We start from the raw sequence: 26,944 nt of genomic DNA on the forward strand, positions 1-26,944 counted from the left end.
AATACTTCTGGATGAGGTGTGGGAGTTTACTGAACGAGTCTTTGTACGAGCTGCTTGATTTATTCGTCTGTGAATAGTATTTTGTTTCTTTATTATTTTTTCTCTGCTTGAACGTTGAACGTTTATTATTAAAGATATAAGGTTTTGTTAAATATCGTGAACATGGCGAATTCGTATTTACTAAACGTATATTACGAACGTGATAGGTTGTTTAATAAACAGAAAATTAAGCTGCGTCTGTTTCTATTCTTTGTCCGTAAATTACACTTTCTTGCCTTTTTATGAGAAATAAAATTCTTGGCTTTAATATAATTACTTGTTACACAGAAATTTTTAATAAGCTTCGGAAGTTTCACTAGTCCTTATTTTCCCTTGAATATTAATTGCATTCACTTTCACATAAATATCTTAGCTTTAAGCTGGCCTCAGTATTGCAGATCATCAATATTTACGCGTAAACGCAGAAAAATATTCTTGAAATATTCAAAATCAAAAGTTTTTATTTCCTCTACGCTCAAGAGCCAATGATCCTCGTTTTTTTTTTTTTTTCAGACTCACTCAAAAATTCTTAACATAAGACAAATGCTATTGCAAAAACCAATATTTAAAGAAATAAATAAAAATATAAAGAAAATTTCTAATGCAAAATTTTTGTTTATAATATTAATTATCATCTAGATTTTAAAATTCAGAGTTGTGTGAAAATGCGATAGTGTGAAAATCCGGTTTACTCCAATTTTGTGCCGAACTTCAATGACCTCATTCCTAAAGAGAAGACGCATCACGCAATTCACGTATCCCATTTCGGTTAGACTTAGTACGGCCGTACGTATCATAACAATTTATTGTTAGCGCATGAAACTCGAAATGATATTTCTATCGGAAATTTGTTTAGGCGCGAAATATTTGTCTGTAATGTCCGGCAGCTCGTGCGCATGCTAAAAAGTCAGTAACGGTGTTTATTTTTAATTTTAGTTCTCCACCTTCGACATTCGCTGAATTGCTTTTGGCAGCATTTAGACAATTTGTTTAACTGTCGCATTTCTGTTATTCTCATTCAGGAATTTTTCATACACGATCTTACATGAAATTAATACATCCCGATTGTAACATTTTCAAGTAAAATATAATATTAAGAAGTTATCTGACTCGTGACTCATGACACTGCGATATGTATAGCATAATAGCATTTTATCTTAATTGTGTCAGATTATATGTATGTATTGTCCGATAGTATCTAGTATTACATTAAAAGAGACATTGTGTAAAGTTTACACTTCATTCATAATTACATTCTGCTGAAATATGACAAACGCAAAAATTTTGAAACTGTATATAAAAGTTTGTCTTTCCATAAATGATAATAAATATATGCATGTACTGTATGTGATTGGTTTGAACACTTTGTCTTGGCTTTAGATTCTAGATGTATGTAGAAAAACTGGTTTTAGTACTTATATGTATATGTTTGCAATGTTGTATTATTTATAAACAAAATATACCGATGGCAAACATAACCTCAAAGTTGCGGTTTCCAATAGTTCGACAGAATGTTGTTGCAAGTTAAATTCTGATCAATATTACAAAAATGGCAGGTAGTATGAGACAATTAGAAGAAAGACAACTTCTAGTTGAAGTAACACGGATGCAATGGTCTCCAAAAATGGATCTCTTAGCAATCGCAAATGTGAAAGGTTAGATTCTTCATTTAGTAAATAAAACGTTGAAGTTCTTCAGTTGTTTAAATTTCTATAACACTTTATAGTTGATATTAATTATTTATACATAAGTTAATAAAAACATATTATTAATTTTTTAATAAATATTATCAGAGTTTGATTCATCGCAATATCAGTTTTATTTATAATGGTAGGAATTCTTGAATATCATAAATGTAATAAATAATGTTATCTTTATTAAAATGATTTTTATAGGAGAAGTTACGTTACATAGATTAACATGGCAAAGAGTATGGTTGTTGAGTCCTCAAGAGGAATCCGATACTATAGCGAATTTAGCATGGAGACCAGATGGAAAACTTCTAGCGATTTGTTATGAAGTATCTAAATTAGTGTGTCTTGTAGATATTGAGAATAAAAATATTATATATAGAACAAAGCTAATGTTGCACAATGCAATTACATGTATGACATGGTTACCATTAGCAAATTTAGAAAGTGATACTTTGTTAGATGGTAGCAAAGCAAATATGCTACCGACTGGAGAATATCTCCCACCTTTACCTAGTTTAAATAGAAGTTTTGGTCAAGAATCAGAACGCAAGGAATTTTTATCTCAAACTTTAGATATACTTTTTGTAAGTTTAAATATCATATATGTTTTGGAATATTAACATTGTAATCATCTATAGATAATTGTATATGTTATAGCTTGGCTTAGATGATGGAAATGTTGCAATGTATGTATTTGGAATGTTCTATTGTGGTACAATTTCTGTTGGTCATGGTCAAATATTAGAAATTAGTGGTGGATTTGGCAAATCAATGTGGATTACATGGAAAGATAATAGTGGCATCAAAGCAAGTAGATTATGGTGTCCACTGTTGGAACAAAGCACAGCTTTTTTAAAGGTTCTTTGCTTAATATATTTTAAAAATTTATTTTAAAATAATACTAAATTTCTATAAATTTTTTATCTAAATTTGAGGTAGCACAAGCTCAAGCTAATATCGAATACCTGATGGATTATCTTTCACGTACATTAATGGCAATATCTGAAGCATGGGAGACAATTCTTTTGGAAATGGATGAAAAACTTGCACGATATGCAGAAACAAATCCACCTGGTGGAGTTGCTGCAGACTTTTTAGAACTGTTAATGATTGGTATACCTACCCAAAACTTAGAGAATTTCTTGCTGCGTGATTTGACTGAAAAGGGTTTAAAAAAATTAGGACATAGCATTGAAATGTGTTATAGTAATATACAGGTATGATAGTAATATTTGGTGATAATTTCTTTAATTTATCTATATCACAACAATGCATTCCTATTTTGTAGAAATTAGTCTTAAAAAATTTAACTAGCGTTGGGATGGCCCTCGTATACCAATTAGCTGAAATGAGAGGAATGGTCAGATTAGGTGGCTCGTATGAATTATTAGGACTTACTGATGAAACTATTATAACTAATGCTCTTCATGCATCAGAAGCTTTTTTAGCAAAATCTTCTGAAATTCAACAAGTGATAGATCATAGCATGCGTGACTATAAAGCGTTTTTCCGGTACGTTTAAAAATTAACATTATTATCCAATAATTTTACTATTTCTATTTCTATTTCTCTTATTTTATATTTTTATTTTAAGGTGGTTATATGTTGCAATTTTAAGGCTGTCAGATGAAAGAATACCATCTGAAGTAAGTCGTGTTAGTCAACAAGAGTTAACATTTATCGCCGAATTTTTGCGCGGTTTTGATAAGACTGAATCTGGTGTTGGAGGAAGAAAAGGGGTGAATTTAGAAAAGTTAGGTCAATACTTGCGACGGGAGAATTTACAAACTTGTCTAACTCCTGAAGGAAGCGAATGGGCTACTATGCTCGATGAAAATCATTGTCTTCGTGATCATCCACTTATTGTGAAACAAGACCTTAATTATTCCTTATTGCAGTCTCATGCGAAATTAATTACTGCTATACATAATGTTTTTCGTGAGTCTTACCAAGGATTAGTTGAACATTTTACCATATCAAATATTGCTTTGACGCCGTCTATAGGATTTACATCATCGCAAATTGCAACAAACAATGATAGTTTGCTAGTAGCTACATGCGATGCTGACCATCAAATATTACGACTGTTTAAAGTCGAGTGTTCATGCATAGAACCCATTTCTCTTAGGTTTAAATTAAGTACGATAGATACAGATTATAAATCAGGTTTGCTGTTTTACTATAAATATATGTAATAATTTAATTCTTCAAAGTAACATAACGTTTGTTTTTTACAGAATCTCATTCCAAAACGTACATAGACTGTACTGTAGTTGATCTACAATTTTACTCTAACGAACATCTCAGCTTACTGCTACTTAACAAACATACGCATGCATCGTATCTTGTACAATTGCCATTGAATAACGTCCGAATTTTTGAAAAGCAAGATAAGAATGCAATTAGCTTAGTAGATCTTTTAGGTAATAGTTGGCCACGACCTTTTCAAGGTATAACTGCTAAAAAAATAGCAGTCAGTGGTGCGCGAAAAGTGGCCGCTGTTTTAAGTGAAAACAATAGGAAAATAAAATTATTAGAAACTGAAGTGGAACCTGAAGAAGAGGAAGAAGAAGAAGATGAAGAAGATGTAATGAATGATAGTATGTTGAACACCACTCATGAAACAGCTGCAAATTCTCAAACATATAATTAAACTATTTAATCATTATTTACATACATAAATATATATACAATATGTTGCAAGAGAATTCTCATCTACAAAACATTTATTGAAACTATTTTTTACTTATAAAATGATTATGTATTTTATGTCGTCATGGCACAATTCCTAAATCAATGTATATGTATATAAATTTGAATATGACTATGTATGTATGTGTGTATGTCTTTATATTGCATTCACCATGAAACAAAATTTCTTTGAATATATTACAAAATTATTCATTATTTTTGCATTTGATTAAATACTCTTGGGAAATCAATATCAAGAGCTTCATTATCAATACCACCTTCATCAATTGTTGGTATAGACATAGATGGTGGAGGAACAGTATAGATATTTGGCGTATATTTTGCAGGAGAATTTTCTCTTGATTCTTCCAAATCTGAAATAATTCATATTAATTAAACATAAAAATATGATATTTTGTTTTACGTATTAATTTATAATATTTACCAAAAAAATTGCGATTGTGTCTCCTTTTTGTTGTGATAATGAAAAGAACAATAGCTATAGCAACAACTATTACCATAACAGCAGCCATACCCCGTAATAAATTTGTCTATAAGAAAGAGAGTATTGAAAACAAATAAGAAAGATATGTTTATTGAAGATATAATGTATCTTAACATACCTCAAAATCGTTTTCCCAAAGATCTTCCCAATCTTTCTTAACTATTAATTCAATAGTATTACTAGTAATATTAGAACGATCTGATATACCTTTGGAGAAACATTTATAGAAACCAGACTCAGCTGTTGATACACCCTAATAAAAGATATAATTTCTTAAGATAAAATACCTAAAAGTTGTAAGAGGAATATTTACAATAATTACTTACCCTTATGAAAAGCTTTCCTGTTAACACTTCATAATTATACTTGTTTTCATCCATTGAATTTCCAGGCCCAATAATGCGATTATTACCAGTAAGGTGCCAAAACATAAAACGATGATGATCATCACTGCTTAAACATGGAAGTTCAGCTATATGACCCGCTGGAACTTTTGTCACTGTAACTTGGTCTTCATTAGCTCCACTTTTCGTTAGTGATAATAATAAACATAGAAATATAAAACAAATCACATTCATCTGTAAAATAGAATTGCAATAAAAATAATAAATATGATTGGATAGAGTATATATCTATTTATTTAAATATTAATAAATAATGAGTTCAAATTATAAACTTGAATATATGATAATTTGTATAATATTTAGTATTTTTATATTTAATATTTAGATAGCTTAATTTATAATATTAATCTTAGTTTTTGCAAAATTTATTGTTAATTTTTTAATTATTGTAAACTATATAGATATTTAATGTAACATAGTAGAAACATATAGTAGAAGCATACTGGTCATTCTACCTGCTGCATGTTACTTATATCCAGCTCAGTAGATCACTATAAAATTGTTGATTTATCCACTTTATGAACTCATAAGTTCTATTCACACAAAAGGAATACTTAGATTAAAAAATTCATAGTAAAAATGTATGAACACTGTTACAGAACTTGTTCTACTATCAACTAAACTAGCAAAATTTTTTGTATCATTCGTACTGTGTTCTACGAACAATTACATTCCAATTCCACTGATCATTTCCATTGAAAGAATTTCAATGGTGTAGGACTTTAAATGTAACAGATGGTTGCTGGAATAATTATCATATGCACAATGCAAGCAAAAGACATTTGTCAATGAACCATGTTGCATAATAGTAAAGGTAAGTACATAAATTCTTTCTAATATTTCACTGTTATTTATTTTATATATTAATAAATATGCTAAAAAATATTACAGTCACTTTATTATTTGTAAGAGATGACAGTCTTATGAACTAATGAGAAAAGCTTCAATAATGGATCTGAGGTAGAGTTACTTATTTATATCTTTGTCCTATTCATCCTTGTGCAATAGAGTATTTATAGTAAACTAGAGTGGCATCTTGTGACTACCATACTATCTAAACATGCACTATATACTTTCTCACTTTTACTATTCAAAAAAGACTGGTATGTAAAATAAAATCTAATGTCAGTAAAGTATTTACACATGTTGTACCTATTAATTAATCATTATATAACATATACATATGAGATGCAAATAAATAATAAATTACTACTCTTTTCCAAAATATTTTTAAGTTAAAAATGTGATCCTCAAATATACAAAAAATATAGCCATTGTTTATAATTGAAATCAACATAATTTTGATGGCATTGATAATAATTATATCAATAATAATTACTTAAAGTTAATTTATACAAAATGTATTCATATAAAACATGGTAGATATTACATACATTTATTGTAATATTTCTGAATTGGCTGTGATTTGGTCATTGTTAATATCGATAATGATGCATCAAATTTATAAAGACATCAACTGCCAATGCTGGAAGAAGAATCCAAAATGGTCCCAAAACAAGTTTTGCTGGTAAAAACCAATGTGGTGCTTCTAATTTCAAACATATTAAAATTTGGGCACTTATTTTCATGAGCATAACTGACGTATACCACATCTGAAAAGAAAATATTTTCAGTATTCATAAAATATAATAAGTATCCAGTTTCATCACAATACATGTTTATATCAAATTCATAAGCTTAACTTTTTGTATGAAATATTATACTTTCAAGAATTTCAATATGATGAGTGTTACATATAATTTGTCACTCAATATATAATAAATTGAGTTTTCTTTTTAACGAAATTCTTATTATCAGTAGAATGGGCAATACATTTTTTATTTATTCATATAATTAAGGGAATAGTATACTACAAAATAAAATGAAAATTTTTGTAATCTTCTTATTAACAAATTAATTAGTAATATTTACAATTTATATACAAGTAATAGTCTTTGATGAAAAAGACTTACTTCCCGGGGTAAATGATCAATACGTCCATTTTTAAAAAGAGTGATGATATTAATAATAATATTAACTGAAACTATAAGATCAAACAACCACAGTGGAATAAAAACAATGAACCAATTCCATTGTGTCCTCTGATCGAGCCTCAGGACAAGCAGAATCAGAAAAATCAAAAGATTAAACCATGTATATAATGCACGATGTAAAGCTGTCATTGGGACATATAATTAAATACGTCAAAAATCACGAGACAAAACGTGATCTTGAAACTATACGATTATTCAGTGATCTGTTTACATCAACGTTTGATATACCACCTAACCTCTATCGTCAACTATTCTATAAGTTGTAACGATTTCTAAGATGTCGCTACTAACATGAATATATTAATATTATTCAAATTTGTATATCGCATTATGAAACGACATAAAAAACATATTACAGAATATGTTATTTCTTTATTATTTTAAATAAAGTAAAGTTGATTATCTTTAATTTCATCACAGTTTTTACATTATATTCTGATATTATAAAGTCGCGAGATTGATTGAGTGATATAAACGGCTAGCCCGGGTAACAAACTCGAAGTTTTATTTTTGTTAAGCAGATATATTTTTGGATTAGTTTGAGGTAATGACAATGTTTTCAATTTTTCAATTTATTCTTATTTATAACTCTCAATAGATGTAGTATTTATAGGGAAACTATATGTACATTATATGATTTATTCATATACCTATTTATTATAAAATGACATAAGTTTTTATTGCAATAATCTTGAAAAATTATCATATACATATATTTTGTACTTTTAAAATAATTGTTAAAAAAACATGATATTATAATCGAAATATCATTCATTTTATAATTTTTTTTTTAACGAGTAACGCCATTATTGTTCAAATTATTTGAAAGTAATATAAAATTAGTTATTTTTCAATATCTCTAACTATCTTAAACGCTTTAAAAGTTTTTACACTATGAAAAGTATAAGAACATATTATCACTAAGTAACGACCTTGAACCAAGATTCAGTAAATATGATTGTAGTTGTAAAAATTGTACGATCATCCAGTTGAGCCGATAATTATAATACTATTCAACGAAATCTCTTAGAATAAGTATCGTAGTTCAACTTGCAAACGTCATTTATAAATAAACTGAATTGAATGATATAATAGTTATAAGGTGATACGTTCTTTGTGAATATATAGTAAATAATACAATTATCGTAATTATGCCGAATGAAGCGAGTCCTGCATCAAATGGATCTAACGTGCGTATATAGCATTTAATAACATTTTCTTTATTATTTATACATAAACGTATAATATAAAATATTTATTTAAATATAATGGTTCTTTTTAGTTTGAAGTTAATCGAAAATTAAATCTGTTCATTATCGAATTATGTAATTAAACGGTTATATTTAGATAGATAAAGTGAACGAGTACGTAAGTGCTTGCTATTATTTAAATTTATGATCAGCTAATCAGATTTATAAATTCGACAATTTGAAGCAATTCATTTAATACATTGTTAAATTTAAATTAATACAAATCTACTCCTTAGATTCTTATTATTTGTCACTTCAATGAATCTTATGAATATACTTACATATATGAATATATATCTTTATTAAGCTCTTCATGATATATGTATACATACATTATTCATTAAGGTTAGTTGATTGATTAAAAAACTTTCCCTTTGATAAAAATGCTTCCATTTGTCTAATATTATTATATTAATACTGCTATTATATGTACATATATATGTATATGAAATTATGTAGTAAAATTGTAGTGTTATGTTATATACTTTATAGCAATTATGAAACAATCCTCTTTTGATGCGTTACCTAATATTTAACAATATACAACATATTACAATATATAAAGCCACATTTACTCTACGTTTGTAATACCTTCGGTAATATAGCTATAAATATACTGGAATAGTAGAACTGTTCTTAGATCGAGGGAAGTAAGATCTATTTTAAAGGGTTGCGTCCTGTGTCTGACCCCATGTAGAAGCCGGCAATTTCTCGAAGTGTGTGCATAAAAAACTTTGAAAACCGGTAACGAACTGTAGACATTTCCGTACTCTTTCCCAATAAGTGTGCTGTCAAAGCATTAGCACTTGTGAATCTTACGGATTCTTTTTTTGTTTACCCTTTCTATGTTCTCTTGTGATTACGACCTTAGCCTCATTTTCAAAACTTTTTTACTGAGATTCTAACCACGTGTGATTTAATTTACGATGTCAAACTTACGATCACTGGTAAGTAGTTTGAATAAAAAATATAAGTTCTCTAAAACCGTATTATTTTTATTAATCGAAAATTTCGAAAAAATTAATAAACCGTAATGCATATAACTGATTGGCATTGTGTTTTTGTATAACTCAAACAATCAATTTCTCGTATATTAGTTTATTATTGTTTTATTATAGGTAATAGGTTTGTCCATTTCTATAAATGGATAAAAAGTGTAATTTAATTGTAAAAAAATTGCACGAATGTTTGTGTGATGACATGTTATGTGCTTCAATAAATTAAATTGTTTAAAAGCTGAAGATTCTAAGTATTTATTGTTGTAAGAAGAATCTATAAAGTTCATGATTTAATGTATTTCTATATATGCAGATGACATTAAATAGATTGTCACGTTTTGAGTATTCTCATCTACTTTGTTGATAATATCTTTTGAATTGGTATCGTATTTTTCAAATTAGTTTTGTATATTAAAAATCAGTACTTAAGTATTACACATAACTCTTTAGTAATCTTCAAAATGCTTATAAATTTTATCAAAATTTCAAGTACAATGAATATGTTTATTTTATAAACTTTATTTTCAAATTTTTAATCTCTGTATTTTCCTTTTTTTGTTTTAGTTTGTATCAGTATTGGCTGCTGTAGGAACCATAGCTGTAATAGGATTAGCAGTGAAATTTTACAACAGTTTGAGAAGTGATAAGAAAAAGAAATCTCCAATTTTACTTGTTGAACCAGTTGTTAAATATAGTTTACCATTAATAAAAAAAGACATATTAAGTCATGATACAAGAAAATTCAGATTTGCATTGCCAACTTCCGATCATATATTAGGATTACCAATCGGTCAACATGTTCATTTAACAGTGAAGATCGGGGATGAAGTCGTTATACGCTCTTATACACCTGTATCAAGTGATGATGACCATGGTTATGTAGATCTTGTTATTAAGGTAAATAATAAAATGAATAAAATATAATCTATCCAGTTCAATATGAGAGTCATGAATAAAATTATATATTTAGGTATATTTTAAAAATGTACATCCAAAATTCCCTGAAGGAGGAAAACTGTCTCAATACTTAGAAAACTTAAAAATTGGGGAGACAGTTGATTTTAGAGGACCTTCTGGTCGGCTTGTTTATAAAGGCCATGGAAAATTTTCTATAAAAATTTTGAGAAAAGATCCACCTGTGGAATATAATGTTAAAAAGGTACATGTATTTAATTTAGGCAACTATATTTTCTGCTTGTAAACTTTAAGAAATAAATAAATTTGTATGTTGTTGCAGATTGTAATGTTAGCTGGTGGGACAGGAATCACACCAATGCTACAATTAATTCGTGCTATAATAAAGGATTCTACAGATGAAACTCAAGCTTCGCTACTTTTTGCCAATCAAACAGAAAAAGATATATTACTTCGAGATGAATTAGATGATATTGCAAAGAATCATCCTAACAAATTGAAACTCTGGTATACAATAGATACTAGTAGTGAAAATTGGCCATACAGTACTGGATTTATAAATGCGGATATGATCAAGGATCATCTATTCCCTCCATCACCTGATACAATAGTACTTATGTGTGGTCCACCTCCAATGATTAATTTTGCTTGTAATCCTAACCTTGATAAACTCGGTTATGATCCAAAATTACGATTTGCATATTGAAGCAACAAATTATTTTTGTCACATTTAAATGTAGAATACATTTGGCTTGTTAGTACATACTTTGGCTAAAAAATTGGCTTATAATTTTAAGTTCACTTAAGTTCAAAAATTTAAATTTATATTCATAAATATGTCTCATCTTTTAGCATATACCGTATATTGGTCAATGTAAATGAATATAATATCAGTTCAGGATTTAAAAATACGAGACAGGTTGACTTGATGTATATAATAGTATTCGTTACAATTGTACGGATTCATTATATTTTTAACTACATTTTTGTTCAGACAATTGCATTTTTGTTATAAATGACATTTATAATAATTTTTTATTTAAATTTATAATTTTGTATAGACGTTGCCAATACAAAGCTTTAGTAAGGAAAACATACAATTTTAGGGTATTAAGCATTTATTGATGTTAAACCTATTGTATTGTTATAAAAAATGATGATCGCAAAATGTCCGATTTTTTTTATAAACCCTTCTCTTACTTCTGTTTCGAACAGTGATGTAAAATTTATAACGTAAAATAATATTACATACCATAGCATTAAAGAAGTATGTTGGTATCAATTAGTGTCAATGTTTACTAACAAAAGGGATGAAGCTGAATTGTTTATTATTTAATTATAATTCGTGTTACGAAAAAAAAGCAGTGCAGATAAAGCAGTGAACGAGCATCTGTGTAATTAACAACGTCCACGATCCCTGACGCGCTTTCTGGGTGCAGCCCGTAAGATATCATCTACGCGTAAAATCATTTCGGCTGCTTCTGCTGCACTAACTAAAACTTGTCTCTTCACAGCCCAAGATTCAGTTATTCCTAATCGTTTCATACAGCCTACTTTCCCTTGCTCCATATCTATTAATGGGAGATAAATCAAAATAATTAATAATCTATTATTGCTATTCATAACAATAACAACTGTAAATTATATTTATTATTTTAAAATAAACATACCGAGGCCCATGGTATTTGCGCCAGAATTATGTGCAGCTCTCAATTCGCTAACTAATTGAGCTGAATCGTAACCAGCATTGTCGGCAATAACAGTGGGTAATTGTTGCAATGCACGAGCAAAAGATTCCATTGCAACTGCTTCTTTTCCAGGAGTAGAAGCAGCTGCGTTCATTACGGCACAAGCCATTATCATCTCACTACATCCTCCCCCATAAACAATTCTCGATTCACGTACAGTAGCTGATAATACGCAAAGCGCATCATGCAAAGATCTCTCAGCTTCATCAAGAATTTGCTGGGTAGCACCTCTAATAATTACTGTACAAGCTTCTCCTAAAGGAACTCCAGAAAATCGTAATAAAGTGTCTTCACCCAACATTATCTAAAAAAATTAATGTATCATTAAAAGTGTTAATTCACTAATTATAATTCCAATTTATTGAAACACACCTGTTCAATGAGATCACATTTGCCAAGTTTCACCATATCAGGATGATCAAATGTACTGACTATTTCCCCACCAGTAACAAGAGCAAGCCGTTCAATACCATCGAAGTCAGCATGCTCGATAGCCATAATATTAGCGTCAGCGAATAATTGTTCTGGGTAATTATAAATCAACTGTCTATTAACAAAAACGTTGCAGCCATGTTTTATGATCTTCTCAACTTTATCCTAAATTGTAAACACGCGATTATAAATAATTAAATATAGCTCTTTTTGTTAATTGTAATATAATTACACTTTATAGTTACCTTCATTTTTTCCTTCTCTGCTCCTTCTAATTCTGCAATTTTTGCCATTGAGTCAACTCTAACTCTAGAACCAAATACCTGTAAACCAATGCATACATGAATATTGCTGAATTACTATAGAACTTATACAACTATTATAAATTCATATATTTCTTCTTTACCTTGATTTTATCTGTATCCATAGGAGTGTTCGCTATAAGTATACGTGCATCAGTTATTCTCTGCGGTTGATGTACACCAGGTTTTTTGTCTAGTAAGAATCCCTCATCAAGGAAGGAATCACCTAAAGTTCCTCCACGCTTCTTAATTATTTGAATAGCTGATAAATTGCCAGATCCTTTAAGACGCAACACAGCATTTACTGCAAGCTTGCTGAAGTGTTCCTTGTGTTGGGACAGAATTTTCGAACTCAGAGTTGTGCGGGCAATATTTAACAAATCTTCACGAAAACGTTCAGGATCTGCAGAATTATCAGCTGCAGCATTTTTCAAAGCTTCTCTTGCTACATTAGTTGCACTTCTCCAACCAGAAATTATGGTTTGTGGATGAATTTTTTGATCTATTAATTTCTCTGCTTCTCTTAATAATTCAGCAGCTAAAATATGAAATGATTATTTTAAACACTGCATATTAAGTACAAATAATACTAAAATTTTATATTGATTTTACATATAATTTTTAATATAAAAGAATTCTCTTAAGTTATATACTAATGATATTAAAGAAATTAAAATAATTATACCAACCAAGGACAGTTACAGAAGTGGTACCATCACCAACTTCATCATCTTGAACACGCGACATATCTACTAAGATTTTAGCAGCAGGATTATCCACACCAACATTTTTGAGAATAGTTGCACCATCATTGGTAACTTGAACTTGTCCTGCAGATCGGCCATGAGCCACCAATATCTTATCCATACCTTTAGGTCCAAGAGTAGACTTTACTAAATCACCAATGGCTATTGCTCCTACAAACAAACTTAGCCTGGCAATTTCTGCTTTCTCTTCTTCCGCTTCATTTTTGAGAATCCTGACAGGATTTAAGGAAACCTGCAAATGGCCATTTAAATTTTTAGAATTATTTTTATTACTAATATTAACAAACATTTTCCATATATTTTAATTTATTTATGTCATATAAGTTGCCACGTTCTAATTATATTTTTCGTATCTTTATGATATTTTTTGCATTAATTTATTGTCTAATAATGGGAAGTATTATTTATTCAATCACTTAAAAGTATAATAAACTATAAAAAGTTTGTAAGTTACAATTGTTTTATAAATTGTATTATAATATCCTTAGGAAATAATTTTTTTTAGTTTATAATTAAAAAGATCTATTGACACACGTGCGCCATTGTCATATTTCTATACGAAACCGGGTAATGAAAATTAACTCATTATAATTTCGATTTCTGACGATATTTCAATAATATTGCTTTACGATATACTAAAGGAAGATGAAAATCAATTAATTACCATTTTAAATTGTTGCTAAAGCAATGGGACACAATTTATAATCGAATAAAGTTTGTTGAACGCGACAGCAAAGCACAATTACAAGAAATTGTCTATCGATAGGTGGAGTTAGTGGCACCTCCGCTTGAAAGATATATTTTCTTCCCGTATTCCATTCTAGCGTTTCTTTGATTGGTTAACATAAAAAACTCAGATTATTTTTCACCAATCAAAAATCAGATTAAAGTGCTTGGAGAATGGAAGGTACCTTTCATCATTGAATTTTAGTGAAAAACATCAAGAATCTTCTGACATAATATTCATACGTAGATGGCGCGCCATGCTGGTATGACCGATACGATTCTGAATTTAATTCCTTTTAAGGCTTGTCAAAGGTATAAATTGACACATCATACACTGACTTAAATGTCTTGTCACTAATGTGTATAATATTACTTACATCTAATTATATTGTGTTTTTAAATAGAGATATAACTATTGAAAGTATATTAAAATATATGTAGATTTATTTGTAACGTAAAAAAGGAATGTTTAGTAATTCTTACAGATTGAACAATCTCTTTTAGGAATTAATAGATAGAATTTTATATCATAAAATATTAACATTTTATGTAAAGAATAGTATTTTCCTATATCTTAATACATGTACATATATATTATTAAAACTCTATAATTTCCTAAAAAAAATTATGAAATTAAATACGATATTTATATTTATACATAAACAAAAATTCTCTATTTGCAGGAGTATTTGGTATGTACGACATATAATGAGATCGCAAAATTCATCATCTGCTTGGTAAAAAGTCGATTGTATCCCTACAGTTGCAGTTATCGGAACACATGATACGATAAAAGTTTCTGAGTCTTTTATCAGAAATTTAAATTCCACTAACCAATTTGGATAGACGCGTGCTCGATAGCGCGCGCGCGCACGTTTAAATAACGGTCTACACCCAGCTGTCCCCTATTTCATACGGATCTCCACGCACAATAGGGGTCCTGTAGACCTTTTGATGCTTTTATGGGACGCATAACTGCAGACGTTCCCGCACATATGTATTTGACGTTCCGAGACAATGCCATAGGACAACGGTCGTTACAGAATTGGATTATCGTTAATCAAGAAATATACCGTATTGATTATCGCTCTTTCAATATTTCTAAAAACATGTATTTACCCCCTTATCATTTTTCTCTCAATAACATACTACGAAGATGCGCGCGCAATAACAGGTTTTCTGCGCGAAATTAGCCTTGGCATTTCAATAAAGCTAATGTCTTCGCGTTTCAATCATTTTATTCACATTAATGCATGTACACACATAACACGCGTGTATATACGAATAATATACGGGTGCTGAATATGCAAATTAATGGTCGAAGACGCGCTTTCTTTTGCTCGATGTAGTCATATAATCTCACTTTCCACGAATCGTCGAAGAAACTCTTTGTAAGATATAGTCACCATTGGTAAAAGTATGTATAATTTCATAATCGATTCTACGGTGTAATTAACGGTTTTAAGAGATCTTTTTTCTAATGTAATTCTACGAGCAACTAATTATGTATTACGTTCGGGAGCATCCTACATCCGAAGATTTTACGTTCGAAGGAATCCATTATTAATAAAATTCCAACGTGTGAAGTCATCGATCCACGAAATGATCGTTAAAAGGAAGAATAAAACTTGCTAGGCTATGCATCATAGTCTCTGTTCCAGCAATTTAAATCGTAATTAGAATCTATGGTCCATCGACGTGATTTAAATATCCTTTGTTAAACACGTAAAGTACTTAAAATTTAACGATGCTAGATTATGTAATTGTGTATACTGTAATAAATGATATATATACATATATATACACATACATACAAGATATAAATTATAAAACTAATATTTCATAAATTTTTAGCGCGTTCTAATGTATACAATCGCTCCATACTATTAGAGTGAAACAATCGCTAACGCATAATCATTTTTAAATGACTGTTCCGCAAATCCAATCAATTGAAGTGAATCGGCGATCAAAGTCGCAAAAGAATTGACCAAGTGAATCATCCATACGTACAAAGGTGCGGAACACTCATCACTGGAAGCATTTCACGCAGATGTCCAGAGCGGCGCGTGCCCCTAGGTTCGGTGGTGGTGGAAATGCCTCTTCAGCCTGTTTTCGCAGGGGGAAGCCGACCCCCACGTGTACATACATGTACACGAGAGCGATAGGGAACCGGGAGTCACACCTGGCCCTTAAAAATAGCATTGGCGTGATTTCGTGACGTCGCTCGTGGCGCACATACTGCATCCGCACGATTTTAATCTCCCTTCTCCGAAAATTTACGAACGACCTTCCTTGTTTAGCAAATTTTTCTTACAAAACGTAAGCGATTATGAATATTATTCTATTCTTTTAATAAGTCATTTTAATACATTATATAATTTTTCCCTTGTGTTTGTTTTAATATTGCTTTTATTACTAAATTATTACCGTTTTCCTCTATGATATTTCTTTGTTCAATTTCATTAAATAATTTTGATCTTTAGATTACTAAAAATTGACAATTGTCTTGTGTTTCTTGCAGGGGTCGAAACACCTACGTTTAATTGCACTATATTTGATAGAAAACAATCGAACGGACTTCCTATTGACGCCATTGCCTTGTACGTAGAATGCACCTAGTTACGCTTTGGCGGTTACACATGGGTTACACATACTAGGGTGCACGGGGGTACACGTACTGGTATGCACCCCGTAGAGGTGACAAAAGAGAAGGGGAGGAGCTCTATTTTCATACAAGTTGGCTTACGAGCTCGAGGCGGGAAGGGAGCGCGACTTATGGGAGGAAGTCGGAAGCGACCCGATACGAGTCAGTCGTTCGCGAAACACCAATACGTTTAGATCGATCGATCGATGTACGAGTGTATCTAGTAGATTATTGATTCGACATATAAATTCCGAACAGTATTGGTATCGTTATACTGAATTTATTACAAATTATTACACAATTACAAAACAATGTGTCTTAGTACTTAATTAATGATAAAACAATGAACTTAAAATTCACTAAAAGTTGAACTAAATTATTCAACAACTTGGCGATGCTCTTCTAAAGTTTACAATTAAATATTATCTAAATACCTTTAAAAGTTGATATTTTCATGTTTTTTGTACGTGCGATAAATCGTGCAGTTTAAATAGAAATTGTTTAGAAATCATAATTTAAAAAAGAAGAAATTTTAAAGAACGTGTAAAAGGAAGAGTTCTTGGTGTCAGTGCGAAAAGCGATTGGATTCTTCACGGGGGTTGCAATGGACACCATACGGTCTTCCGTGCACGCGACCCGTAGGAGGGTCGTTTCGCTCTACTGAATCGTAAAACCGCCCCAGTGTGGCATCACATGTGGCATCATTGCTCATCCTCGTCGTTACTGTCGAACCTGAATCTTCCAAGGAGCTTTCTCAAAGCATTTGAACTAATTTCTCCTTCGACGAGTTCAACGTAGAATACCTCATAAAAAGAGATTAGAATTGCCGCGAAAGTTGGTTGAGGAAAGCGAATATAAAAAATGAGCGCGTTTAAGAGACATCAAAGCAAAGTGTTCTGGAGTCACATGGCGTCTCAGGATCTAGAAAGTTTGGATCCTTTCGCTTCGAGGAACGATTTTGCTAAAGTCAAGCAAAACATAGCGCACAATCTTGAAGTAGCCGAAGAGGAAACGGAAGAAGAGCACTCGTCCAGCATCAACGATACCAGCGACACGATCGATGCTGAAAACGTAACGGCTATTCGCGTCTGCCTAAACGAAAACGATGAACGACAATATTCGAGAATGACAACGATAGACGAGGAAAATCTGATGACTCAGACGTAAGTGAAATTATTGCGATCAGGATGAAATTTATGTTGTTTTAAGTTTGTTCGAGCATATCGAGTACGTTTGTTTGACTATTATTGGTTCTTCCTTATCACATTGACACACAACGCTACTTTCGTACCGTTAGCTTTAATTACTTAAGTTTCACAACAACCGTATGATAAGTTTTCAAGCGTTTAAATCGTTCACGAATTATTCTTTACATCGATGCCTTTAGTTTCGTATTTTGTGAACGGTGTTTTTAATCATAATGATGTTTAATAAATCCAGCATTATTTCTATGTTTAAATGTTATCCTTTAATCTGTCGTAGTTCTTTATATATATTTGTATATTTATTTTTGCAAAAATAATTGATTTTAATGTACGATTATTTATTATACTTATACTTACTATTATACTTGTATTACATATATCAGTTATATGTGGTTTTTTATGAAGGACATTTAATATGTTGATCGAATAAGATAATATATTTTAATGAACGATAAATATGTAATTTGACCATTTAAAATTTTGCTCCAGTTCTTTCTTGACTTGTGGATACAATTTTATCAGTGCGATGAATTTCAGTTCAAGGACTGAACCCGTATATGTTCTATGCAGATTACAGTTGCAAATACTTCTATATCATTTGTTAAATACGTTTCTTCGAAAAATTTTTAACTTGCGTAGAACTAGATGCAATTGAAAAGTTTATTTAATTTTTAGTTGAGGCTAAAGATGCCAGCAAAGATGCTGGGAAAATAAATTACATTAATATTCGATAAGTTTGCTATATAAGTATTTTCAATCATTGTAATACATAAAAATAAGCATTTTCAAAATTTTATAGGGTCACAATGGAAATAAAGGACGAAGATAAAGGAGATGAGAATAATATCGTTCTGGCAAACAGATCGTGCAGTCCTTTGAGTCAAGATCTCCGAAGTCTAGATTCCGGTTTCTCCGATTCCGAACGATCGAATTGTTCCGAACTTTACGAGAATGAAACGCCTAGACGAAGGAGACGGAAGCGAGTTAAGGATCGACGACATGGAATGCATTCGAGAATCGGTGCTGTTTGGATGGAAAATGAGACTATTCCGGACCCAACATATACCTCTACTCCCAAGGACTCCAGAATTTTACCTCGGAACAAAATGGTCCTTAACACGCATGAAGAACGAGGAGTGTCAATATCACGCAGGTAATTTAAATACAAAAAATCTTGTTAAAAATAGTCATGTGGTTACAAAAAGTTTAATTCCTATGATTCAGATCAGATACGTACATTATAATGGACTGATCTGACATGTCTTGCGTACGAAAATATTATATTATTAAAAATTGGTTAAAACGATATTTCTAAATAGTCGAGGATAAGATAATAATTAACTGTTTCGGATATACTACAATTCATAATTATTTCTTTATACATCCTCTCTCTTTTAATTTGTCCAGAAGTGTCTTAAGATTTTTAAAAAAATAACTCTACATATACCTAGAACAACTTACATAATACAATAACTTACATAATGTTTGTTCATATACATATACATATGATAAACATAAATATCGATTATATTAAACATTTATATTTACGTATTATAGTAATGCGATGCATATTTGATGATGTGTTGATAAATGATCTGACGTTTACATGGCGTGACACGGTGAACATTTGTTTTATGAATAAATTAGTATTTACGAAAAATAGTGTACAAATAATATGATAGCATGAGAACACATTTTCCAACTAGTGTATGTATGCTATTTCTATGATATAGTGATATACTTCATGTCCCGTATCTTAATCGCTATAAAAAAAAAAAAAAAAAAAAAAAATAAGAAAAACGTAGAGCACACAAATGATTACATGTGCATATGTATACTAATCTTACAATTTCAATCGCTTTCTACACTGCAGTTACTTCAAATTCAGAATATGTATTTGTCCGGTATGTTTGATCGATAATGCCATGAAATTAAGGGGTCTCATACCAAAGGGCATTATCTCTGAAAGTAAACCGCGCCTTATATAAATCGATAAGGTATGAAGGATGTATGTTTTAAGAACATGAATCGTCGCGATAAATGTCCACAGAGTGAGCCAAGCGATAGGAATGCAACACGTAAGGCACTTCCCATGTTATTCTTCTGGTTGTTTCGTAAACTCTCATTTACCCCTATATAATGGTGGAACGTCGTGTGGTTGCGTATGCACGTGGATCGGTCGTCAATCTATAGGTGCATTGGAAGTAGCGCAACTCATCGCCGAGAATATTAAATACTCATTATACAAAACGCGTCGTGACGAAAACGACTCGGCTCGTGTTTGATTTATGACAGGAAACTTAATGAGCATGATTTCCGCGCAATTTAGTGATTTTAGTAAAGTATCTTTTATGAACGTTTGAAGGAGGAAAAAAGAAATCGTATTTTATGCTATATAGGAATAGATATCGAATAAGCAGATATTGAAGAGTTAAGTTTTTGTTTTACAATTAACAAATATCGAATGCGTAAATATCATTAAGTATCTATTACATTTGTATTATAATTAGACTGTGAATATTTATACACACATGGAAAATTTAAATATAGAAGAGTATAAGTATGTAGAATATCCAAACTACACTATTTATTATGATATTTAGAGAATGAAATATATATAATTTGCAACATTTACAAATTATATCTTTTAGATTAAAGAATAAATAATAAAAGTAAAAGATGAAATATTGAAGCCTTTAGTACCGACGAATATAATTTTTGAAGATTAAAATTAATGGTCCTTGCGTCTTCATGATTAATATTCAGGGAAGTGAGTGACAAAATTGGTATGTTAGGCGTGTTCTGAAATTGTTGAGTCAATATCTTCTATGAAATCTTACAGGTTCTGAACAATATATCATAAATAAAACGAGTAGGAAAATACTACGACATACCATCAATTAACGTCGATTAATATACGTTCGAGCATCTGCAACGCAAATTAAACTCAGTGTCTAGTTCAATCCGGTATTTGGAGCAACTTATAGAGTCTATATTAATAGCAGGAAGCAAAAGACGATCGATTCGTAAACTCGCGTTGTAACGTTTTGCTCTTATATAAAATTAATACTTAGATCGATTTATATTGACGATTGATGCATTAGAAATCAAATAAAAATCAAGAAGAACGTTAGCAATTCGAATTATTCTAAAGTATTCAACAATTTCGCTTTCAATACGCAGAATGAGTACAAATAATCGACTGAAAGTGTTAATAATTCTAGCATATGATCAAAGGTTGAAGAAATAAATTTGAATTTATGTAATAATGAATATTGCAAATAAATAAAAATTGATTGAAGCTACAGAAAATCAGGATTGAGAAGAATATAATGTTATAAAGACTAATTTGAAAGAAGGTTTTACATAATTACTTGTTTCACCATCTACAATAGAATTAAATCGATCACACCATACAAAAGCAGATTCCAGGGAACTTATTATACTACTCCAAATTAAATATTCATTCTCCTTGTATATGGGTAGCTATTATACCCATTGTCCTTGTATTTTCAATCAGTATTCACTCAATATTGACCAACAAGCGTTCGTGTAAGTTTTCAATTTTCTTTATCAAGTTCACAAGACATGGATTCGTTCTTTAAAATATACCCAGTCAACCAAAATTGTTCTAGGTACTATCTATATTGTCTTCCATTTCTTCTCAAGACATACATTAGATGAAATAATTCAAACACTGTAATATTCTACTTTACGTACATATGGCGAAATGAAAATCATAATGGCGTGAGCCGAGATTTTAACAATTTGAATTCACGAAACCACGTATTTTAACTTCTACATGTATTATCTCTTTAATGTAACGTTTAATTAAATTGCAACTTAATGATCAACCTCTTGTAACAATAGGCGCGGAATATCATTATATAAGCACTAACAGTGAACTGACTTATATCATTATCATTCTCAGCCCTCCATATGGTTCCTGTGGCTGCACTCGCTTATTTTCAAAATCGCTCAATTGTTGTAAATTTATTTCAGCGTCGTTAGTGTCATAAAAAGTAATTTCACGAGCCTCCAGGCTTTAGCAGCATCTAAAATAGAACCAACATTGTACATATAACAAGACAATGGGACGCGTTTCTTTTGACACCCTATAGATGTACGCGAGCCAGTACGTGATTCAATGTAACGTGCCACACGAGGAATACCTAAATGAAAGAGCGACGCGGTTTGAGTCAACCTGGGCCCCGGTGTGTCCCGGTGCGACGACAGCAAACGTACGAAGAATTCCAGCCACCGCACCGAGTGGATCGTGTGCAGGTGATGGCGTACGGCTTAGTCAAAGAAATGGGATTAGTCACCGTCGTCCATGAGAGAACGATTCTAGTTCCGGAGCTGACCGATTAGTCAGCTTTTTGCGCTATAATATATCCGTTCCTTCGTCGATCTCCGATTGTTCCACGACGGAATCCGTGCACCTGGTTATGCGGATTGGACAGTGGTTAGGCCTTAACTATGTCGCGGCGACAGTAGTCGAGACTTCTGTCTCGTTATGGCACGATTAAGGTACCGTAGATTCTTCGTGCAATTTGGGTCATCTGTGATCTATCGTATTTGTTGGAAGTTTATGTTTCCGAGTTATGTTTGCATTAAGTGAAGATGCTGGTCGATTGTTGCAGTAGAATGGAAGAAGGTTTCGATGAATTTGTTATGACATGAGCAAGGTACTGTAGGTTCTTGGATGAATATAGTGTGATTTTGAAGCTAAATTTCATCTATGTTATTTACGTGGAACATCGATGATTCACCATGTGTATCGAAAACTGAATCTTTATTAAGGAAGAGATATTTCTTAGATAAACGCGAGGTAGGATATAAGGAAAAAATGTTTGACATTTTATTGAAGCATCGCAAATTCCTTTACGAAGTTATATTTTTGCTATGACATGATTAAGATACTGTAGATCTTTGTATGGATATAGATATAACATGATTTTGAAGATAAATGTACTTTGTATTATTTGTAAATTAGAATGTCGATCATTTACTGTATTTGCTGGAAATTGAAATTTTATTTGGAAAAAGGCGTGTCTTAAATGGATATAAAGAAGCGTAGAATAAGGAAAAACTTATTATTTCATTGAAGTATTTTATAAACACATATTTCTTTTTATAGATTTAGTATAGTTTGGAAGCTTCCTTGACTAAATAGTATCGGATAATATTGAAATAAACTTGCATAGAAGGAAACTGAAAGTGTAAAACATTACATAAGCAATTAGAATACAATTCTCACATCTGTTTCTAAGATTTTTATCAGAAATTTTTAATTTCACGTAAAATTGAATTTATCCAATTGAAAATCCTTGAAGAGGGAAATTGTATAAGTATAGAAAAACAATATACGTAGAAGTGTTTGAAGGAAGATACAACAATTTCTTAAAAGGATGACAAATAAAATTTTGTATTACCGTTAATGTTGCAATATAAATTCGCGAGTATGGAGGAATTTGACCGATATTAAAAGTATTATTACAGAGTAAGCGCATATTCTGAAAATTGAGAAAATGTTGAAAGTTGATAACATTGTTTATCATTATGTAACGTATTAAATAACATACTTAGATAGAAATTAGATCTTTTTGAATGGAATCATTCTGGTGGAACGAAGATCAATGACTTTTCATCATATAAGCTAAAACAGGCTAACGCAAGTCCGTGAGATGAAACGATGTTGCATAAATTTCATGGTGTACGATCAACGGATACAATTATCTACGCTATTATAACTGTTAAGATAAAATATAAATACATTACGATATTTTCGCGAAGAATGAAATGCTTTAAACGGTAATTTAAACTTCTAAAGAGGTAAATATACAGTAATAACGTTACTTTGATACATTTATATTAATTGTATCTATTCTATATTTTATAGAGATATAGTTCGAATTTATATTATTCGAAGCAATTAATTGGACATCAGGTTAAACATATCAGACACGTAACAAATATTGTATATTTATGCTTACGCAGTATAGAGCTATTACACTAATGGATAGCTTAATGAGCGACGAAATTACTTGATTAAGCAGTTATTTAATTGTCCCAAGCAATATAATTTTTTCTCTTAATGTCGTAACACGAGACGAATGACACGTGTTACTTGGATTATTTAATAAGAATTTTTCTAGACCTGAAGCTGCATTTTTAACACGAGAGAACAAAATATTTTTTTCTCTGAGTATTTGAACATAAACAGTAATACATCACTTCAGAAAAGCAAACTTAAAATTACTATAGTTATTAATTACTTTTGTAGATCATGTAACTTCATTATCGATACTCATAGAACATTAAATATTACATTAATAAACTATTTTTTCTTCATAAGTCTTATATTTTTATGAAACAAAAGAAAATGACGATCTTCTAATAAAATTGTGCGAAAATACCTGCTTCTTCGAACGTTAAATACGATTTTGATCTTATTTTTAATAAATCGTAATTCATTTGTAATTTTCATTGATTGCGATACTTCATTAATTGACAAATAATGATTTTTTACAGAACGGAAGACGATCAAGTAGATGCGTCGAAAATTCCGCCACCTGTTTCCTTGGAGGACGAGTGCCTTGGCGATTTCTTGTACGCGACTGAACCACCGGAAGATGCGACCGCGCCAAGAAGCGCAAACTCGTCGATAGCGACTAACTTTTCAGAGATAGAATCATCCTACAAGTCTACACTACATTCCAGAACTTACAGACAATCCTCATCGGTGAGATCATGGTTGAGCGATCTCGCAATGGAAATCGACAACGAGTGTGGTAACACTCTTCAAAGCAAAGCTCTACCACAACGAAGACCTCGCGAATTTTTAGACGAAAGAGAAGAAATGAATGATTTGAAGAATCTGTCGACTTTAGCTACGGCTGCTGCAAATAAATTACTTGTTAGAGCTGAACAATTTGATCGACATTATCAGTATATCTTTAAGTAAGTGTAAAGAATGACTAAAAACTTTGTAAATTATATTTCAATTTAATAACAGAAATAATGTTAACTACAGAAAATATTGATAATTTATGGATAGTATTAATGATACTGACGAATCATATTTTTTGCAGTAAAGTGTCGCATTTAGAAAGCGGCAAATCAGAGCAGCAGCTTCTACGTGCCATAGAGGAAGACGCTTTCTCCCTGCTTTCGGAGTTAGGTGTACCGCCCCCGCGTAGAATTCAGCAAAACAGTTTGAAAGCAATATTAGAGCAGTTGGAAAGTATGAAGAATTATATTGACGCTGCTGTAGACACTCGCTTGGATTTTTATATCGAAGTAAGACATAATTCGTACCGCATAATACACATATACGAATACCATGAAGTAATTAATAATGAAGAATATATATGTAGATAGTATACACAATATTAAAATCAATATTGTTTTATAGAGGGTAGTCAGAGGGTTGGAAGAAGCGCCAAAAAATGATATCATGTTAGCCAGAGGTGCTCTAGCAGCTTTAACTGCTCTAGGTTTGGCAGGACCTCGAGCAGGAAGCAGTATCACAAGATGTTCAGGCATCAGGGCGCTTTTGACCTCCTTGATCACTGCTGGTAGGACTTCGGTAGATTTTGTCGCAGCTTCTTTACGTGCATTAGCGAGCGTGTGTTGTTCTGCTACGGCAATAAACCAGTTTGTTAAAGACGGTGGTCCAGAGATATTGACAGACTTACTAGTCGTGGACAATACATCTGAGAAAGAGAAAATGGAAGCAACAGCATTGCTTGTACAAATCACCGCACCCTGGGTCAATGGTTTAGGTCTACCGTATGTGGAACCTTTTGCAAAGGATTTAATACTGTCCTTAAATCGTCTAGTCGAGAACACCAACTGTGGTCAGACTTTATTGCTAGTCGCAGCCGCGTTCAATCACCTGTCCAAATCTAGAAAATGCGCATTTGTGATACTGGAACACGACACGGTTAAGAAGTTGCTCAAAACTGTGAAAAAGTCAGCTGGTAGAAATGTTTGGTTGATGGAGCAGGTATCAGCTCTTATCAGTGAACTAGCACGTATACCTGAAGCTCGAACGCATCTGGCACAAGTTCGTGCCTCTATCGCGTTAGTTTCTTTTCTTAGAATGCGACCTCCTGGCTTAGAAAACGCATATAGACGTTTAGAAATTACTGCTGCTGCAGCACTTACAAGACTCTGCGTAGATCCAGAGATTGCAAGACAAGTAGTTGCTGTCGGAGGTGCAGATTGTCTTCCATCGTATAAAGCTGAAGATCTTTTGACCGAGGATGAAGATCAAATTGAAGCCGGGTTGTTAAGATACACAAAATCCTTAAGAAGAGCGTGTAAAAAAGCCACAAAACAAATCGATATCGCGAGAGCCAGTGATTATAGTACTTTGAGTTAAAATCAATATGAAAGTTGTACATATGTCGAATATATTTTATAAGAAAAAGAGAGTTTATGTTTATATACTTGTATAATAAAGACACTATATATATATGTAATGTATATTTTTATTACATTTGTATAAAAATATATTATATATTGTATCATATTCTAAGAATCTTAATTTAGATATAAGTAAA

At 31.3% G+C, this 26,944-nt stretch overlaps 6 protein-coding genes and 1 long non-coding RNA gene across 10 annotated transcripts; 4 read left to right on the forward strand and 3 right to left on the reverse strand.

Annotated features, from left to right (window-relative positions):
* The first annotated feature begins 806 nt into the window (after positions 1–806).
* Positions 807–4,789, forward strand: Apc4 (anaphase-promoting complex subunit 4). 2 transcript variants are annotated; one of them, XM_072008828.1, is made up of 8 exons: positions 807–825; positions 1,596–1,694; positions 1,935–2,317; positions 2,391–2,591; positions 2,669–2,950; positions 3,022–3,245; positions 3,328–3,899; positions 3,971–4,789. In XM_072008828.1, the coding sequence occupies exons 2-8, from the start codon at positions 1,601–1,603 to the stop codon at positions 4,384–4,386; spliced, it is 2,172 nt and encodes a 723-aa protein (XP_071864929.1). In that variant the 5' UTR covers positions 807–825; positions 1,596–1,600; the 3' UTR covers positions 4,387–4,789. The 2 variants fall into 2 exon arrangements, with proteins under 2 accessions (XP_071864929.1, XP_071864918.1); XM_072008817.1 differs by lacking the exon at positions 807–825 and having other exon boundaries at positions 890–1,694.
* LOC139990086 (uncharacterized) lies at positions 2,391–6,215 on the reverse strand. Its single transcript, XM_072008994.1, has 5 exons — positions 5,789–6,215; positions 5,256–5,507; positions 5,048–5,182; positions 4,870–4,975; positions 2,391–4,798 (listed from the first exon to the last, which is right to left on the reverse strand). Exons 1-5 carry the CDS (start codon positions 5,795–5,797, stop codon positions 4,638–4,640), a joined length of 663 nt encoding a protein of 220 aa, XP_071865095.1. The 5' UTR covers positions 5,798–6,215; the 3' UTR covers positions 2,391–4,637.
* On the reverse strand, positions 6,214–7,885 carry LOC139990104 (transmembrane protein 60). 2 transcript variants are annotated; one of them, XM_072009035.2, is made up of 3 exons: positions 7,307–7,885; positions 6,728–6,946; positions 6,214–6,433 (listed from the first exon to the last, which is right to left on the reverse strand). In XM_072009035.2, exons 1-2 carry the CDS (start codon positions 7,514–7,516, stop codon positions 6,770–6,772), a joined length of 387 nt encoding a protein of 128 aa, XP_071865136.1. In that variant the 5' UTR covers positions 7,517–7,885; the 3' UTR covers positions 6,214–6,433; positions 6,728–6,769. The 2 variants fall into 2 exon arrangements, with proteins under 2 accessions (XP_071865136.1, XP_073967889.1); XM_074111788.1 differs by lacking the exon at positions 6,214–6,433 and adding an exon at positions 6,440–6,582 and having other exon boundaries at positions 7,307–7,884.
* Positions 7,886–8,341: 456 nt separating this feature from the next.
* LOC139990141 (NADH-cytochrome b5 reductase 3) lies at positions 8,342–11,718 on the forward strand. Of its 2 annotated transcripts, none has more exons than XM_072009093.1 (4): positions 8,342–8,577; positions 10,200–10,532; positions 10,606–10,794; positions 10,873–11,718. In XM_072009093.1, the coding sequence occupies exons 1-4, from the start codon at positions 8,539–8,541 to the stop codon at positions 11,254–11,256; spliced, it is 945 nt and encodes a 314-aa protein (XP_071865194.1). In that variant the 5' UTR covers positions 8,342–8,538; the 3' UTR covers positions 11,257–11,718. The 2 variants fall into 2 exon arrangements, with proteins under 2 accessions (XP_071865194.1, XP_071865203.1); XM_072009102.1 differs by lacking the exon at positions 8,342–8,577 and adding an exon at positions 9,266–9,584.
* On the reverse strand, positions 11,651–14,610 carry Cct2 (chaperonin containing TCP1 subunit 2). Its single transcript, XM_072009082.1, has 7 exons — positions 14,464–14,610; positions 13,722–14,031; positions 13,137–13,570; positions 12,976–13,053; positions 12,671–12,895; positions 12,221–12,602; positions 11,651–12,121 (listed from the first exon to the last, which is right to left on the reverse strand). Exons 1-7 carry the CDS (start codon positions 14,464–14,466, stop codon positions 11,949–11,951), a joined length of 1,605 nt encoding a protein of 534 aa, XP_071865183.1. The 5' UTR covers positions 14,467–14,610; the 3' UTR covers positions 11,651–11,948.
* Positions 14,611–17,310: 2,700 nt separating this feature from the next.
* On the forward strand, positions 17,311–26,856 carry Insc (INSC spindle orientation adaptor protein). The gene is made up of 5 exons (XM_072009250.1): positions 17,311–18,332; positions 19,174–19,527; positions 24,909–25,337; positions 25,469–25,676; positions 25,792–26,856. Exons 1-5 carry the CDS (start codon positions 18,031–18,033, stop codon positions 26,761–26,763), a joined length of 2,265 nt encoding a protein of 754 aa, XP_071865351.1. The 5' UTR covers positions 17,311–18,030; the 3' UTR covers positions 26,764–26,856.
* On the forward strand, positions 19,535–21,686 carry LOC139990308 (uncharacterized). The gene is made up of 2 exons (XR_011800544.1): positions 19,535–20,452; positions 21,026–21,686. It is a non-coding gene; the product is annotated as an uncharacterized lncRNA (long non-coding RNA).
* Positions 26,857–26,944: the final 88 nt, after the last annotated feature.

This window comes from Bombus fervidus, chromosome 1, assembly GCF_041682495.2.
Source record: "Bombus fervidus isolate BK054 chromosome 1, iyBomFerv1, whole genome shotgun sequence".
NCBI lineage: Eukaryota > Metazoa > Arthropoda > Insecta > Hymenoptera > Apidae > Bombus > Bombus fervidus.

Excerpts from the sequence above, each read along its gene's own strand:
- Apc4 (XM_072008817.1), top strand. The coding sequence starts at position 1,589 with ATGGCAGGTAGTATGAGACAATTAGAAGAAAGACAACTTCTAGTTGAA. Across the intron at positions 2,318-2,390 it reads AAACTTTAGATATACTTTTT|CTTGGCTTAGATGATGGAAA; the intron begins GTAAGTTTAAAT and ends TATATGTTATAG. Across the intron at positions 2,592-2,668 it reads AAAGCACAGCTTTTTTAAAG|GTAGCACAAGCTCAAGCTAA; the intron begins GTTCTTTGCTTA and ends TCTAAATTTGAG.
- LOC139990086 (XM_072008994.1), bottom strand. Across the intron at positions 4,976-5,047 it reads TTTGGGAAAACGATTTTGAG|ACAAATTTATTACGGGGTAT; the intron begins GTATGTTAAGAT and ends TCTTTCTTATAG. Across the intron at positions 4,799-4,869 it reads ACACAATCGCAATTTTTTTG|ATTTGGAAGAATCAAGAGAA; the intron begins GTAAATATTATA and ends GAATTATTTCAG.
- LOC139990104 (XM_072009035.2), bottom strand. The coding sequence starts at position 7,516 with ATGACAGCTTTACATCGTGCATTATATACATGGTTTAATCTTTTGATT. Across the intron at positions 6,947-7,306 it reads TTGATCATTTACCCCGGGAA|ATGTGGTATACGTCAGTTAT; the intron begins GTAAGTCTTTTT and ends TTTTCTTTTCAG.
- LOC139990141 (XM_072009093.1), top strand. The coding sequence starts at position 8,539 with ATGCCGAATGAAGCGAGTCCTGCATCAAATGGATCTAAC. Across the intron at positions 8,578-10,199 it reads CTGCATCAAATGGATCTAAC|TTTGTATCAGTATTGGCTGC; the intron begins GTGCGTATATAG and ends TTTTTGTTTTAG. Across the intron at positions 10,795-10,872 it reads TGGAATATAATGTTAAAAAG|ATTGTAATGTTAGCTGGTGG; the intron begins GTACATGTATTT and ends ATGTTGTTGCAG.
- Cct2 (XM_072009082.1), bottom strand. Across the intron at positions 12,896-12,975 it reads CAGAGAAGGAAAAAATGAAG|GATAAAGTTGAGAAGATCAT; the intron begins GTAACTATAAAG and ends TTTACAATTTAG. Across the intron at positions 12,603-12,670 it reads AATGTGATCTCATTGAACAG|ATAATGTTGGGTGAAGACAC; the intron begins GTGTGTTTCAAT and ends TAATTTTTTTAG.
- Insc (XM_072009250.1), top strand. The coding sequence starts at position 18,031 with ATGAGCGCGTTTAAGAGACATCAAAGCAAAGTGTTCTGGAGTCACATG. Across the intron at positions 19,528-24,908 it reads GGAGTGTCAATATCACGCAG|AACGGAAGACGATCAAGTAG; the intron begins GTAATTTAAATA and ends GATTTTTTACAG. Across the intron at positions 25,338-25,468 it reads CATTATCAGTATATCTTTAA|TAAAGTGTCGCATTTAGAAA; the intron begins GTAAGTGTAAAG and ends TATTTTTTGCAG.